This window comes from Gouania willdenowi, chromosome 12, assembly GCF_900634775.1.
Source record: "Gouania willdenowi chromosome 12, fGouWil2.1, whole genome shotgun sequence".
NCBI lineage: Eukaryota > Metazoa > Chordata > Actinopteri > Blenniiformes > Gobiesocidae > Gouania > Gouania willdenowi.
In genome coordinates this window covers 31,555,035-31,572,929 of record NC_041055.1, presented here as the reverse complement: position 1 = coordinate 31,572,929, position 17,895 = coordinate 31,555,035, and the positions used below count along the sequence as shown (strand labels likewise).

General features: G+C 35.5%; 1 protein-coding gene across 1 annotated transcript; it reads left to right on the top strand.

The window, feature by feature from the left end:
* Positions 1-338: 338 nt before the first annotated feature.
* LOC114473060 (MOB kinase activator 1B) lies at positions 339-15,117 on the top strand. Its single transcript, XM_028462451.1, has 6 exons — positions 339-645; positions 5,076-5,242; positions 7,516-7,609; positions 9,027-9,160; positions 12,559-12,722; positions 12,817-15,117. Exons 1-6 carry the CDS (start codon positions 632-634, stop codon positions 12,892-12,894), a joined length of 651 nt encoding a protein of 216 aa, XP_028318252.1. The 5' UTR covers positions 339-631; the 3' UTR covers positions 12,895-15,117.
* Positions 15,118-17,895: the final 2,778 nt, after the last annotated feature.

Below are 17,895 nucleotides of genomic sequence, written 5' to 3'. Positions count from 1 at the left end.
AGTGCAATAAAAAAAGACAACAGAAGGCAACACAGAAAACTCAAGACACCCGAAAAATAGTGCAATAAAGACAAAATAAATAAATAAATAAATAATAATAATAATAATAATAATAATAATAATAATAATAATAATAATAATATACATTTAATGAAAAATAAAAATAAAAATAAAAATAAAAATAAAAATAAAAATAAAAATAAAAATAAAAATAAAAATAAAAATAAAAATAAAAATAAAAATAAAAATAAAAATAAAAATATTTCCATGCACTAACGCATTCTGACCGCGGGGTGTCAGTATATCACACTGAGTCTCCTGCGCTGCTCTGAGGCTAAAAAGAAGAAGTTAGCATTCTGTACTACAGCTACTGCTACAGTTACTGTTACTACTCCGCGAACAGAGCAGCGCTCAGTGGAGCTCCCGTTATCAACCATAAACTGATTTAATTTATCTTTAGTTCGCCTTTTCTTTGGCCGCACTCTTTTATTTTTCCTCAATTCTCACGTGAGCAAGTCGAAAAGAGCTGCGAGACTTCAGGATTTCCACAAACATCTCGTTTGCACCGCCTCCCCCTCCACTACTGGGCTAAATCTACTAAGAAGGAACATTTTCAACAGCTGTAGGAAAAATGAGCTTTCTTTTGTAAGTGCTACTTTTATTATGAATCTTTTAATGTGTTTTCCTGCTAATTTTGGGTCTGGGTAAATGTAGAAGAAGCCGTGTTAGTTAGTTGGTCAGAAAAGGGGCTAGCATAGCGTGGGCTAGGACTATGTCCTGGAGTCCCTCTAGTTGTTCTAATGCTACATTTTTAGCATTGGGTTTATATAAATAATTTACTGTTTGTTTTATAGAATTTGCATCAATAATGTTCAAATGTCTCCAAATGTAAACAGTTTGAGTAGTTGGAGTTGGGTTGGGTTTGAGGAATGGATCTGGATATTTTCTGGATGACGTTTAAAACTCGAACAGCTCAGATTAAACTATTCTACTTTCTATATAAAACACTCCTATAAACTGTTGACATTTACCAGGTTATATATAACAGCAGTGATTCTTAAACTCTGTAGGAGGTGAATTATTAGAAACATTTAGCAGCTGTTTCACAGATAAACACGAACTTAGCCTGAGAATTTAACTGTGCACAAATAAGCCTTTAACATGTCAAGTGTGTCCAAGTCAGTACACAATACATCTTAATAATAATAGTAATAATAATAATTACAATATAATCCTTACTAGCCATTTTTAGACCATTAACAACAAGTGTTTCACTTGTCCTTTGTTTTAAATTGAATTGCATTACGTTAGCTTCTTTTTATTCACAACTTGCGCAGATCAGACATAACACTTTGTAATATTTGTCAGGTCATGTATTCCACTCAGGATTGGAAGTGGATTAGTGACAATTTTGATGCTAAATAATTTGGGGAAATCAATAATAAAGTCGAAATGTCGAAAATCAACTCAAAAGACAATATCGTGATAAAAGTCGAAGGTTTGCTAATAAAGTCAAATCTACGGAAGTGGACGAGGGCTACAATTTTTTTTTACAGATTTACCACAACGAACATGCACAAAACTGCTCAGAAAAACTTACAAAATTACAGAATATGAACAAAATAAACACATTTTCTACAGAAACTCGACACGACACACGAGGACTACAAATATACACAATAAGAAACACAAAATGACTCCAAAAACACACAAAACAACTACAATACACAAATTATGGAAGCGGATTAGGGCCAATTTTGATGTAGAAAATAATTTTCAGCAAATCAAGAATAAAGTCCAAATGCCGAGCTTCAAGTTGAATTGTCATGAATAAACTCAAAATGTGTTAATGTCCTCAATAGCCACAGATGGACTGAATGCTCCACCTCTTCATAACTTCACTGGTTTTTCCTTCTGAACACATTCAGTTTTTGTCAATATCTCTTCAAAGTCCTTAAAGACACTACCACGCTGTGTTTATGAGATAAAAGAGAGAGAATGTCTTTGTTATTAAACACAATTTTAAAGTATAGTTTCATCGATACATGGCCATAATCTGCTATTTGTTGTCATATGGTGAAATGGTCCTAGTCAGCTTCTGTAGATTTTACTTTATTAGCAAACCTTCAACTTTTCTAATTTTTCGACTTAAATCTTGACAATTAACATTTCGACTTAATTCTTGATTTGCCCAAAATTATTTCCTCCCATATCCACTTCCGTACAGAGGCTAAAAACTTCCCGGAATATTCAAAAATATAAACTTTTTGTGAGTATTATTTATCTGAATTGGGGAGTAATTTTAAATAACTGATGCCGATATTTTAGATGATGCTAAAATATATTTTCCTGACTATAACATATATACAGTGTATACGGAAAGTATTCACAGCGCTTTGCTTTTCCCACATTTCATCATGTTACAGCCTTATTCCCAAGGGGAACAAATTCACTTTTTTCCTCAAAATTCTACACATAATACCCCATAATGACACTTAAAAACGTTTGTTTGAGATTTTTGGCAAACTTATTAAAAATACAAAATGAAGAAATCACTTGTACATAAGTATACACAGCCTTTGAGATCAAGCTCAAAATTGAGCTGAGGTGCATTCTGTTTTCACTGATCATCCTTGAGATGTTTCTGTAACTGGAGTCCACCTGTGGTAAATTCAGTTAATTGGACATGATTTGGAAAGGCACACACCTGTCTATATAAGGTCCCACAGTTAACAGTGTATGTCAGACCACAAAACAAGCATGAAGTCAAAGGAATTGTCTGTAGACCTCCGAGACAGGATTGTCTCAAGGCACAGGTCTGGGGAAGGGTACAGAAATATTTCTGCTGCTGTAAAGGTCCCAATGAGCACAGTGGCCTCCATCATCCATAAATGGAAGAAGTTTGGAACCACCAGGACTCTTCCTCGAGCTGGCCGTCACTCTAAACTGAGTGATTGGGGAAGAAGGGCTTTAGTGAGGGAGGTGACTAACAACCTGATGGTCACTCTGACAAGGCTCCAGGGTTCCTCTGTGGAGAGAGGAGAACCTTCCAGCGGGACGACCATCGCTGCAGCACTCCACCAATCAGACCTGTATGGTAGAGTGGCCAGACGGAAGCCACTCCTTAGTAGAAGGCAAATCGCAGCCTGCCTGGAGTTTGCCAAAAGGCACCTGAAAGACTCTCAGACCGTGAGAAACAAAATTTTATGGTCTGAAGAGACAAAGATTGAACTCTTTGGCGTGAATGCCAAGCGTTATGTTTGGAGGACACCAGGCACCGCTCATCACCTGGCCAATACCATCCCTACAGTGAAGCATGGTGGTGGCAGCATCATGCTGTGGGGATGCTTTTCAGCAGCAGGAACCGGTAGAATAGTCAAGATTGAGGGAAAAATGAATGCATCCTGGAAGAAAACCTGGTCCAGAGCGCTCTTGACCTCAGACTGGGACGACGGTTTATCTTTTAACAGGACAACGACCCTAAGCACACAGCCAAGATATCGAAGGAGTGGCTTCAGGACAACTCTGTGAATGTCCTAGAGTGGCCCAGCCAGAGCCCAGACTTGAATCCCATTGAACATCTCTGGAGGGATCTGAAAATGTCTGTGCACCGACGCTCCCCATCCAACCTGATGGAGCTCCAGAGGTTCTGTAAAGAGGAATGGGCCAAAGTGGCCACAGATAGATGTGCCAAGCTTGTGGCTTCATATTCCAAAAGACTTGAGGCTGTAATTGCTGCCAAAAATGCCACAACAAAGGCAAAGGCTGTGAATACTTATGTTATGTACATGTTATATTTTAATTTTTTTTTTCTAATAAATTTGCAAACATTAAAAAAAAATGTTTTTCATGCACTCATTATGGGGTATTGTGTGTAGAATTTTGAGGAAAAAAATTAAATGAATCCCTTTTGGAATAAGGCTGTAACATGATGCACTGTGTGTGTATATATATATATATATATATATATATATATATATATATATCCCATTAATTCCCATGGAAAGTTTCTAACTTTGAAAGTTCCTGGAATTTTGAATTTTTTTTTATTCTATTATTTTTAATTATACTAATATTTCTCTTTGGATATAATAGTTATTTAAAAAATATTGCCAGTGTCTGGTTAATTTCGATAAATAATTAATTCCTGCCATGAAAAGTTAATATTTACAAATATTCCTAATATTCCGAAGCTTAATTTCCAGTGTAAATTTACGGGAAATCTTCTGCCCCTTTGCAACCCCTAATTCCACTATAAAGTTTTGGATGTGTGCTGTAGTATGTGGAATGAACAGATCCACATGTATTCACATCAGATAAGATGATCAAAGCAGGATATGTGGAGCATCATCGTGAAATGATTCATGACAGGAAATGAGTAACAGATTAGATTACCTTTCATAATATTACAGTTTGTAACATTCACTCCTTATTCATCCTCTCACAGAAACTAAAGTTCACTGATCTGTGTTCATTTCATCAAAAACAGAAGCTAGAAATCAGGATTTGTCAAGTCAGAAACTTTTTGACTCAAAGAGTCATAAAGAAAGCCAAATTAAATGACTTAAGGTGTTAAAACACCTGAAATAAATAATGATAAACTAATTTCTTCAATTTATATTTTCCAATTAAACACATGTTTAACACAGTTGTTCATAAGTCAGAAATTATAATTTTTATTGTTACAATTTATTGTGGAATTGGCAGTTTAGGAGTTCATAATGTAAGACTTCTTTATCAGATTAAACTCCTGTTAAAAATTACACTGATAAACTTCAAATATCCTGAGTTTGACATAAAATAAAACTTGAAGCTCCAATGAAATGGAAAAGTCTTTTGTGTCCAATCCTCCGTGATGTAATGACTCAAAAATTCTTGTCTAATGGGCCTGTGGGAGCGAATGAATACAGTAGCTCTGGAAGTGGCCTCATTAAGTATTTTGCACAGTTCTAGGTCCCCATTTGGTTCAAAGCTTAAAATGAGTCATATTTTTGTCAGAAAATGTCCACGTATTACATTTTTTAACATGTCTTCCTTGTTTATTGTACTATTTGTCTTTCTGATGTGACTCACAGCGGAGGACGTGCAAACAAGACGTTTAAGCCCAAGAAGAATATCCCTGAGGGTTCTCATCAGTATGAGCTGTTGAAACATGCCGAGGCCACGCTGGGAAGTGGAAACCTGCGGATGGCCGTCATGCTGCCTGAGGGCGAGGATTTGAACGAATGGGTCGCTGTGAACAGTAAGTACTCACCCACCCACGCCCGTTTCTTTTTCTGTAAACAACTTGAAATCAACCATCCTCTTAAAAGGATCCTCCATGTTTTTACAAGTTTGGCCTAAAAAATTTTTGAAATGTCTTCATGAGTAGATCTGTGTCTAACAAAACACATTATTATGCACCATATTCATGTAATTAACTTTTAAAAATTGGACTGTTTTACAGTTTTAGAGCCTGTGTTCCTCCATCTTGAAATCATGTGATTGATGATGTCACACGGCCCCACTGCCTGTAAACATTCCATTTTTAGTGACCAAAAATGGTGGAAAAGGTGGTGAAATAGGATTTGAAAAATGCCAGAAATTGGTTAAAAATTACAAATTAGAGTGGGGGAAAAACAGACTGAAAAAGTGGTAAAAAGGGTTCAAAGTGGCAGATATGGTGGGAGGGGAGATTGGGGTAATGTACTTTTAAAAGCAGGAATAATTAATTTAAACTGGCAAATAATGTGCATGACAAATCATGAATGTGGTTAAAATAGGCAAAAATAAGCATGAAATATGGTGAAAAGAGGTTGAAAATTAGGTGGAAAAGTGGTGGAAAGGGTTTATAAGTGCTGAAAAAGTGGAAAAATGTGCAGAAAAGGCATTGACGTTTAATGTACAGTAGAAGTGTCAGAAATTGGATTAATGTAGCAAAAATGCATTGAAAGGATTAAAAATACGGCAAGAAAAAGTGATGAAAATCTACTAATCTACTAATAAGAAAAACTGTAAAAACATTGGAGGATCGTTTTAAAACAACTTTATTTTCACATCGTAACCAGTCCCACTTTGAGGCGTCTTCCTCTTTCCTGAAACCTCATTTTTTTTCTTCCTTGTCATGAAGCTGAGGCTTTATAATGAGGGTGTAAGATAAGATCTTGGCGTTTCCCCTTTAAAATGTGCTCAGGGCAGACGACTCGTCTAGAATGTTAAACACACTTTTGTTTGTTTGTGACCAGAGCATTTTTGTTTTTTTTTACATTGATCTGTATTATTGAGGTGAAAATCTGTTCGGTCCAAAGCTTAAGATTCCCTCTGAGGTACAGTAAAACCCTCACTAGATGTTATATCATTTATTTTTAAATGAAAAGTTAGATTAGAACTAATTCGGTGGTTTAAGGTAAATAAAGTGTGTGTGTGTCTAAGTCCGTGTGTGATCAGTCGCTGTTACACAAGCGTTAACTTGCTCAATAAAAGGAAGTCACAATGAAGCTTTGTGAGCTTTTCTGCCTTCAGCTGATGACTGTTCACATGATCCACATTTTAACTTTGACCTGATTACATTCTGACAGCGTTTAAGAGGAAATAACGTTTGTCTGCTGTAGAACAGTTGTCCTCAGCCTTATTTGTATCATAAGTAATTTCTCCTAAATATTGTTTGAGCTTTAAATGTGTTAGCAGGACTGCAGGCTTCCCTCAACTTTATATACAAATCTGTTTTTTAGTTGTCGTTTTCAATTACTTTTGTAATTAGTTGTTTTGTTAAGCCATTGTGTTTTTTTTTTTTTTAAATCATTTTGTGTTTTTTTTGGAGTACATTTTGTTTGTTTTTTGGAGAGATTTTTGTATATATTAATTGTAGTTTTCTGTGTTTTTGTTGCCATTTTGTGTTTTTTAGTCAATATGTGTACTTTAGTTGTCATTTTGTGTAATTTTCTGTACTGTGTTATAGGGTTTTTTTTTTGGTGTCATTTTGTGCATTTTTATTGTCATTTTGTGTAATATGTCATTTTTTGGAGTCTTTCTAATGTTTTTTTTTCCTGTTTTTGTCATTTTATGCTTTATTGTCGGTTTGAACATTTTTGTAATTTTGCATATTTTTTGTAATTTTGTATATTTTTGCTGTCATTTTTGTGTAATGTATGTTTTTTGGAAGCTTTTTGCATATTTTTATTGTAGTTTTCTGTACTTTAGATGTCATTTTGTGTATTTTTCTGTAGTGTATGTTTTTTGGAGTCGTAGTATTTTACTTTTTTTTTTTGTCATTTAATACATTTTATTGTCATTTTGCTTCTTTTAAAAAAAGTAATAATTTTGCGTGTTCACTTTGGAAGCTGTACAAAATTAGCATTGTAAATGCATTTTAAACCTCTTTTCATGATTTGTCATGCCCATTATTTGCCAGTTTAAAGTCATTGTTCCATTTATTTAAAATGACATTAGGTTGAGAACCACTGGGTTAAATCATGCAGCTTGTCTTTCCCTTTTCTAACTGTGTGCATTGGTTTTTCTATAATTTGTTCCTCCCAGCTGTGGATTTCTTCAACCAGATCAACATGCTGTATGGCACCATCACAGACTTCTGCACAGAGGAAAGCTGTCCAGTCATGTCGGCTGGGCCGAAGTAAGTGAATCAGGGCGTACGCCAAAAAAGTGTGCCTCCAGGCTTTTCTTTTTTCTTCATCAAAACACTCGACTGAACAGGGTTTGGCTTTGGTTTGGATTCCAAATAATTAGTAGCTCGTCACACCTAGCTGCAGAACTCATTAGCTAAACTCAGAGACTGAATAGTCCCTCCTATCTCCTTTCCTATCCACTTTTTTAACCTTAGATGTTAGAAAATGGCGATCACTTTTTGTTTTAACAAACGTCACTAGGTGACGTAATAATCCGACAGCTGCGAAGGTTGGTGAAAAAACTGCACATTTCCGAAAACGGACTATAATAATAATAATACATAAATTTGATATAGCGCTTTATCATAGACACACAGTCACTTTACAGAATTAAGGGATTATTCTTTCACTCCACACTCAGTGGTGGTAAGCTACTATTGTAGCCATAGTTGCCCTGGGGCAGACTGGCAGACACGAGGCTGCCATAGTGCGTCATTGGCCCCTCCCACCACCACCAACACTCTCACACACTACATTCATACTAGGCAATGTGGGTAAAGTGCCTTGCCCAACGAACAGTGACAGATACCACTGGGGTGACTGGAATTCTCAGTGGTCTCTCATTCAAACTATTCATATTCAGGCCCAGACCTGCTTCGCTTCAGAGATCTAACGAGATCAGGCTGGTATGGCCACACACACACATATATATATATATATATATATATATATATACACACACACACACATATATAAAGCACATACACTTTCTGCTGATATAATCTAAAAAATCACAAGGTTTGAAATCAAAGAAAAAGGGGCTACCAGGAACAAAAGTCAAACTGAAATAACGTCACATTGAGAATGTGGCTAAAAATGTCTCTGATCCCTTTTTATGTCAGTTATAATCTGATAATATGTCTTACATATATTAAGATATGGGTTTTAGATTATTTAAAGTTGTTCAAGGCATAATATTGCATTGGTAATTTACATGATCTCCGTCTCTTGTTGGTCATCGTGAACGCTAGGCTGTGCGTGTCCCTTTAAATGTTGTCGCCGCAAGGAATTGTGGGTCAGCATTATCTCGTCTCCTTTGGTAAAGGATGCATCAGTGTTTCCTAGGCTAAAGGTTATTAAAAAAAAAAAAGCATTCAGCCTCTTCTCCTTAGCTTAAAGAGAATTGGAACACACCTTATCATGGCCGCCACTTAAACACTTCTAGAAATTAAGGAAAAGTGGATAGGAAAGGAGATAGGAGGGAATATTCAGATGCAGCCTAAATCTAAGGATGTTGTTTGCTTACTTGCCAGAAATTAGAAATTGTTCTCGCCTCGTTTCAAAAAAATCTTTCAGACTTTCAAAAACCACATTTTCTGGTGTATTTCTTCAGATAGTTTTTATATTGATCTTTATTTCTTTTAGGTATGAGTACCATTGGGCTGATGGCACCAACATCAAAAAGCCCATCAAATGTTCAGCTCCCAAGTACATAGACTACCTTATGACCTGGGTTCAGGACCAACTGGATGACGAGACCCTTTTTCCTTCAAAGATCGGTAAGACGTGGTCTTTTTCCTATTCAACTTTTATTAAAAATAATACATTTCATTTTAAAGTGATTTTCTAGAAACTCAGACACTTTACAGTTTAAAATAACAACAGCAAATACAGTAATAAAAACAAATAAATATAAATCAGAAAAACAAAAGAACATCAGTAAAAAAGCAGGAAACAGGCACGAGTGAGTGGATAATTAAATGTTCTGTCAATCAGAATAGTTCCAGGAAGTGTTTGTTTAGGTTTCATTTATTCAGACAATTGTTCTTCAGGAAATTTACTTTGATCTCATGACATATTTTGACTGTCAACTGCCAGTCTTCTTCAGAGGCGTCTGCTGATCGCTTTAATGTTTCCTTGGAATTCTGTGTAATTATTCCAGCAAGTTCTTTTTGAATATTAAAGTTATATTATTCAGTAAGAATTTACTGGAATTATAGTTTTGCTAAGGCTTTATTAAACAATACATTTTGATTGATCTGCGATAAAGATACATCTGTACACTATGGTGCAGATGTGTGGCAAAGCAAGCCATCCATGTGCATCTGGGTTGTGAAAACACTTCCCCTCCCCCGTTTTCACTGTGCACACCATCAGAGGCCTTGTAAATATGTTCTTCTGAAGGCCTTGTTTAGCCCGACAGCAACAGGCTGTGTTGATAGTGTAGATATGAGAGACATAATATTAGAAGCTCCGCCCACTGTGCTGCATTACAACAATCAACCACTGCAGCTTAGTTCAAAACCATCATGGATGTGATCACTATTTAATCTTCTTTAGTATTCATGGTAAAGCTTTGGTATTAAACATATCAGATTGTCCTTTTTGCACTCTAGAGGTTTCTATGGAAACTGATAAATATAAATAAACTGTTGTTGGTATCAGATTAAAGGTGCAGTCCGCAACTCTCGGATCCCTCTCTCCCCCTCCCTCCCCGCTGCTCTCTTGCCCTGCCTCCAAACTTTCCAAAGTCCCTCCCTCAGAAGAGCTAACAAGCTAACGTCAGTCCGACAGCAGCATCACAGTAATATAACATGCTCTGTTAAAAGCATATTACTGCAGTGCTTCTCTCTCTATGTGCACACCGCAGCAACAACAACAACGCAGTGTCACTTACTGTAGCCCATACGGAGGCTGCTGCTCGCACATGAACAACACATGCACCACAGAGTTCTAGTGTAACAGTTACAAATCAAACATACTGTAAATCAAGCAGCAGTAATTACCTTTCAAGCAGAAAAGTCACCAATTCCATCTTCTACTCCTCCAGACCATACACTGTAAAAAAGACGGCGCTACAGCCCTGGGAAAGGGGCGGGGACTGTGAGCAACAGCTGTCAGACAGCCTATCAAACACAATCCTGGCTCTGATTGGTTCGTTTTGCTCGGTCGCGGTGCATTGTGGCAATCTGCCAAAGGCTGCAGGAGCAGCAGGGGGCGGGGCTCAATGAGTCTGTTTTTTTTTCAAAAAGTCACTCTTACAACAGTTGCAGACTGCACCTTTAATCAATTCATGACTAACCAGCTACAGCTAACGTAGCCTAGCTCAGTGGTTCTCAAGCTTCTCTGTCCACAACCTATCAAAATAAAGGTTCCAGAGAATAACATCTACTGTTATCTTAGAAGTTTAGTATTATTTGGGCCTCAGTATATAGACATCTTAAAGATGGAAATCCTTGTTTTAATCAGAAATAAAATAAGTTAAAAGTGACCAAAAATTGTGGGAAAGGTGGTGAAATGGGATTTTAAAACCACATAAATCTGTTAAAAGCCAAAAACAGACAGAAAAAGTGGAAAAAAAGGTTCAAAATGTCAATATTGGCTCAAAAGTGGCAGAAAAAAGTTGTTTATTCTGGCAAATAATTTGCATGACAAATCGCGAATGTGGTTAAAATGGCAAAAATAATAATGAAATATGGTGCAAAGAGGTTAAATGGGACCATATTGGGTCAACGTACGTGACTTTAGGTGAAAAAGTGGTGGAAAGGGTTTATAAGTGCTGAACATGTCTTGAAAGCGGAAACAATTTGCAGAAAAGGCAATGGAATGTGATGTAGATGTGTAAGAAATGCGAGTAATGTAACAAAAATACATTAAAAGGAGCAAAAATATGGCAAAAATTAAAATAAGCTCAAATTGTTAAAAAAAAAAAAAAATTCATCGTTTCTTAAAGGCATCTGGCGACACTGAGGTTGAGAACCCCTGGACTAGCTTTTCCAAGAGTATTCATATTATTTAAGTTTATGAACTTGTTCTTTGCATGGTGAGTTATGCTGTTAATAATACTCTAAGTATGTTTGTGTATGTAATGTAATCCAATCAAAGGAGACGTAAATAGATATAAATGCTACATATTGTAGCTGAGCTGCTGTTATCAGATTGTTAATCTAAGCAGAGGAACTCCTCCACATTCTTAATCTGCTACAGTTTTAGTCATCGTCCTCCAGCTGAGGCTTGTGCTTTTTAGGGTGGAGCTTTGTTTTCTCTGGGTTTAAGCCACTAGGAATGAAAAATTAGATGCTTACAAGTCAAAAGTGCAACATGTGCTAAACTGAACTTAGGTAATGTTCATTATTTTAAAGTGTCAGAGCATGTTTTAGATGGAAGTGTCAGAGCTTACGTCTATGTATTAGTTTCCTTGTTAAAATCAGCTGCTCTTTGTCATGTTAGTCACAAGCTTCCTTTGAATAATTGATGCAGTTTGTGATGTTGGAGGATCACTGTGCAGTAAATAAACACACGCGCACCTCAGTCTGTGAATGAGTTTGTTGAGAGGTTTTCACGTCTCTTTAATTATGTTGTAACGTGCCTGTGAGAATAAAAAGACTGGCGTGTTCAGTTCAAATGTATTTAAATAATGCCAAAACTGACCGTAACGTGTAATTAAAGGACAAAATGTTTTCTATGCAGTCATGAGCCTTTTTTCTCACAGCAGGGGCCACAAAGCTATTATTTGATCCAAGATAATTTAGAACAATGTGAGCATTAATACAGGAAAGGTTTGTGTTATGTTGACTCAGAATTTTTTTTCGTACGTTTAGTGTTTTTGTTGTCATTTTTTGAGCCGTTATGTGTATTTGTTGTCATTTTGTGTTTTTGCAGCCATTTTTGTGTTTTTTGGGGGGATTTTGCATATTTTTATTGGAGTTTTGTTTGTTTTTGTTGCCATTTTTGTGTTTTTGCAGTTTTTGTGTGATGTGTGTTTTTTGGAGAGATTTTGTTTATTTCCATTGTAGCCTTACAGTACTTGATTTGTCGTGTTATTTTCCTGTACTATATGTTTTTTAGTCATTTTAGTGTTGTTTTTTTGTAGGCTGCACAAAATTAGATCAAATGAACCCGTGTGTGTGTTCTAACACTTTCCATGTCTTCTGTTCTCCGCCCTCTCTGTCTTAAGGCGTTCCTTTTAAGCGTAACTTCATGTCGGTGGCGAAGACCATCCTGAAGCGTCTGTTCAGGGTCTACGCCCACATCTACCACCAGCACTTTGACTCCGTCATGCAGCTGCAGGAGGAGGCGCACCTCAACACCTCCTTCAAACACTTCATCTTTTTTGTTCAGGTGAGAACAAAAAACAACCAACTCTAAATTCCCTTCGTCGATCTGTTCTTCAAAGACGCTCCAGTTCACCCTTTACTTTTCTTTTATTTTGTAGGAGTTCAACCTGATTGACAGGAAAGAGCTGGTCCCACTACAGGAGCTGATTGAAAAACTGACCACCAAGGATAGATAAATAGCCACGAGTCTTTTTACTGTACTGTTCTTCTTCTAGTTTTTGCACAGAAACCCACCCCCCTTACCCTGGCTGTATGTATGCAGTATATTCTATATTTCCATTTGGGGAAATGATTTATTAGGGCCAGGACCAAGGAAAGGGTCGAGATACACGTCTAAACATAGCAGGACTAACGCTATCAGGGATCACACACACACCTGAACACACACACACACACACGTAATGGAACCAACTTTTAGATTAACTCTATTAAAAAAAGTCTCAGTGACACAGAAACAACCCCCAGTTTAATACCTGTATATTAGTTTATTTGCTCTTTTTATTGGCAGCAGTTTTTTGCCCTTTTTTGACTCGTTATTAGTTTGTAAGATGACGATTTACTGTTTCATATCCTGATATTTAAACTAAGGTGTTGGTGGAGAAATGTATTCTTTTACAAACTCAAACTTAACCCTAAGTGCCTGACATGGCTCATATTTCCACAGAGAGAGCGAACCGTAAAGACCGTATATGCATTTCACACAACGATGATGATGTTCTATTTTTCCATTGGAGTCCCTGATGCTGTACTTTGGATTTGAAATGCTGTATACTCCTTAAACACCATCTTTAACTGTTTTAAGTTTAAATTTATCTTAAAGTTATCTGTGCTGGTTCTGATTAATGAATGTGTTGCTGGACGTAGAAGTCCACTTTCAAAATAAAAGTCTAGGTCACTTGACATGATACGCAGGTGAACGACACACTGCGAGGGATCTAATAATTGAGTTTGCGTCTAGAAATATCAAAGTAGATGCAGAAACTTTAACTCTCCAGCCATGAAGCACTTTGAACTCTTTTTTTCCTCTGACTTTCTCTCGCCTGAATGTTTCTTGTCCTGCAGATTCTGTGCTTTAATGGAAGCTTTGTGATGTGTGTGTGTGCTTTTTATTTTTTAATTTACACCCTCTTCCCCCCCATTTGTCCCCCTCTAATGAATGTTACCTCTCGTAAACTGGTGAAATCAGCTTCCAGGCACAGGTTTGAACTGGGTTGGACGTTTTTAACTTGAATTGCATGAACCTTTTTTCTCTCTTTACTCTAATCTCTCAAAGTGTAGTTTTACTATGCAATGATGTCACAGTCCTGAGGTCAGTTCACATGTATCCAGGTTTAATTTGACCTCCGATCCACGTGAAGTTTTTTGTTACAGAATTAAATTTAATTAAATTTGATTTCTTTTTCTTTTCATCAGGCAGCATTTGCAGTTTTTTTTTTTTTACATGGATTTTAATAGTCGGTCACACCTAGAAAAATAACTCTAAATATTCTGCTAGATTACGTGTCAAACTCGAGGCTCGGGGACCAAATCTGGCCCTTTAGCTCATCCAATTTGGTCCTAAAGAAAAACATTTATTATTACCTGACAACACTTTATATCTCAATTAGTTCTAAGAACTCCCAATTTTTCCAAAATCCTGCGTTTTTTTTTCCCCTTAAAATATTAAATCTAATTTCCCCAAATTAAATAAAAATTTGTCACAAAATCAATGACATTTAAACGAGGAGAACATGCAGACACTGATATGTCATTTATTGTTTGGATATTGTCATTGACTTGCATACTTTAAATATTATTTATATGTAGAAGTGCAAACAAGGGTACATTAATGTTGAAATTACTCATTTTCCCACCTAAAATCTGTGACCCACTTGGGATGAAACCACTCTGTATTTGGCCCCCGGGCAAAAATTAGTTTGACACCCCTGATCTAGATGTTTGATTAGATGCTTATTTATTATTGTAGATGGTGAAGCTTTACCGTTACGTCATTTGTAGTTCAAAAATGCTTATTTTTGTCGCCGAATTGCTAAACTTCTGGTAATAAATATGTATTTTTGTGCCATTTGTTGTGTGGAGGAAACAAAAGGAAAAACTCCCATCTGGATACGTGTGGACAGGGCCTAAACCTTATTACCAGCTGGCCCCTTCTCACCCAAAACTCCAAAGTAACCTTCCTTTATAGTCGTTACATTCTGGCGTGTGATGAATTTAGCTAGTTACAGTTAATAATAGTTGGTCTCAGCTTTAGTAAAAACAATGGTTTTCTATCCGATGCTTAGCAGCACAAATGTAAATATGAAGGTTTAAACGTGGAGCATGGAGTGAAATCTTTGGTTAAATGAATGCGTTGAGTCTTTTTAGAGGCTGCTTTTTGGGATAATAAAGATCTTATTTTATTTGTTTGTTTTTCCATCTTTTTCTCTTCTCGTTCCTTTAGCTACTATGAATGTTACAGCTCACTACATATCTCCAGATGTTATAAAACGACTTGGTCATCCTGAGAGTTTCTCTTCTTTATAAAATGCTGCTGCCTACAGTTTATTTTTATTTTTTTTCTCCTCGACTGTAAGAATTATTGAGATGTTTGTAAATATAATAGCTTGGTAGGGGGTTTTAAAATGCCACTGAATTGATTTATGCTGTCTGCGAGGCAAATAAAGTTGGTCTTGACTCTTTGAATCAGTTGCACATTGTGAATTTTCTTTTCTTTTTTTTTTTTTTTAGATTATTTTTTACAAAAACATGATTAAGAAGAAATGTAACTGACAAAAGTGCTTTTTAAAGTAGCATTTTTATAGCTTCCAAAGATTGTAAAGCATTGAAATTAAGGTTGTTCAATAGTCGATATTGTCTAACACTCATGGCTACTTTTTCTATTCCACAATTTACGTAACATAGTCAACCCTAACAAGAATATTTATTCAACTTAAGTGACGAAAGAACTACAATATTAGGTTTTTTCCCATTGTCTGATACAACAGCACATTGATTTTTTGACATCTGTTAAAAAACCAATACATTTTATGATTAATCGGTTGATAATATCGCCTATCTCTATGTCGACGGGTAAATGATGTAAACCTTAAATATTCTGTCCAATTGCATTTCTTTTAGTGTAAAAAAGGTTTAAATGCATACAAAAAATACGAAATATTTAGTATATATGTGCTCACTTTGATTTTTTTTTTTAAATGTTACTTACTAAATTACATCTGTAATTTATTCTGTTTTTCAAAGTGTGGTGCAACTATCTGGCCATTACTGTTGTTTTGACAAAAATCTTTAAAATTACTCTAAATCTATTAAAATGTATGTACTGCCATATTTTAGTTCTATTATAGTCCTGTATAAGATTTCAAAGTACTTTGATTTTTATTTCCATTTTAATATTCATGTAAACCTTGCCTGATAATGAACATTTTATGAAATATGCGTTGAAATCCTTATACATCACTGAACCAGAAATATAAGGTTATGGATGTGGCCTGTGAATATAACCAGACATTGATGTGGGAGGAGAATTAGTGAATATTTTTTTTTAAAAAAAGGGAAAAAGAAAGTGTTTTTGTTTATTGTTAACAGGGCTGGTTCATTTAAGTGAAAAAAATTATTGAAAGCAAGGTTTATATTTAATGCAAAAATAATATAATTGAGCTATTTATTGCTTATGATTTCATGCACGTGCTCCACTCAAACCATCAACATATTGATTCAGATTTTTCATCAATTTGATTTGAGTTAAAACAACCATCCCAAACAATTAATGAGTATTGGTACTAGTAATAAAATAAATAAATCCATTATTTTTCATAGATATTTCGCACTTGGGTAAGAATTCCTATAGTTATTGTTTGACTAATAAGTGTGTGTTATTTATCAACATTTTCCAAAGTCATTCTTCTGTATTTTTCATTTCACAGTGTTTAAAAACCCCATAACTAACTAAAACTTTATGGACTTTTTTACATGAATATTCAACAGTAAATAAAAGGACAGAAACAAACAACTTGTGTTATCTCGCCACCTGCTGGACTGGAGTAATAACTGCAGGCTTTTTGGAGGAAATATAATGCATCATTGTAAAATATAATTATTGTGCACCTATAATATTAAGAATAATGACTTTTTGAACTTCATGATTCAATGTGAACTAATGACGGACAAGTAGGACAAAGTATACGCAACACACACACTTATAGGAATGTACAGAAGCAGATTAGGGCCAATTTTTAAGGAGAAAAGTCATCCTTTTTCCTGGAAAAAGTCAAGGGAAAGCAATTGGACACAAAAATGTAACAGTTTGAAGTGCCTTGACGGTTCATTAACTAACAAAAAACATTTCTTCAAGAGGTGTATTGCATTCCTACGGAAACAAATTTGGGACACTTTTGATGGAGAAAATGATTTTGGACAAATCAAGAATAAAGTCAAAATGTCGAGATTGAAGTTGAAATTTTGAGAATAAAGTTTAAATTTAATGTTGCGGTTGAAGTTGAAAAGACAATATTAAAGTCGAAATTTCGAGAAAAAAAACCCTCAAAATACAATATTGTGACAAAAGTTGAAGGTTTGCTAATAAAGCCAAATCTACGGAAGCCAATGATGGCCAATTCACCATTAAAAAATTATAATTTGGCTAAAAAATAAGCATGAAATATGGTGAAAAGTAGTTAAAAGTGACAATAATGGGTCAATATACGCAACATTAGGTGGGAAAAGTGGTGGAAAGGATTTATAAGTGCTAAAAGCAAAAACAAATTGCAGAAAAGGCATTGAAAGTTGATAGAGAAGTGGCGGAAATAGAAGTAATGTAGCAAAAATGCATTAAAAGGAGCAAAAATAAGAAGAAAAAGTGATGAAAATAGGTTAAAATATGGTGTAGTTGCAGAAAATTTGTAAAAATAGGAAAAAATGGGATGAAATAATATTAGTTTTTTGAAACCCCAAATGCGTTCCTGATCCCAAGGTTGAGAACCACTGCTTTAAACGTTCTGATATGGTCCCCGAGCCTAGCGTTTGACATATACGTTTTATACAGGCACCATTTCAGTTCCTTTAAAAATGTCTCTGATTTTACGTTGAAATTGTTGCATTTTTAAAAACACCACACCACCGTATTTCCGGTCAGTCTTTTTGAAAACTAATAAACAGCCAATATTATATAAAAGTGTCAA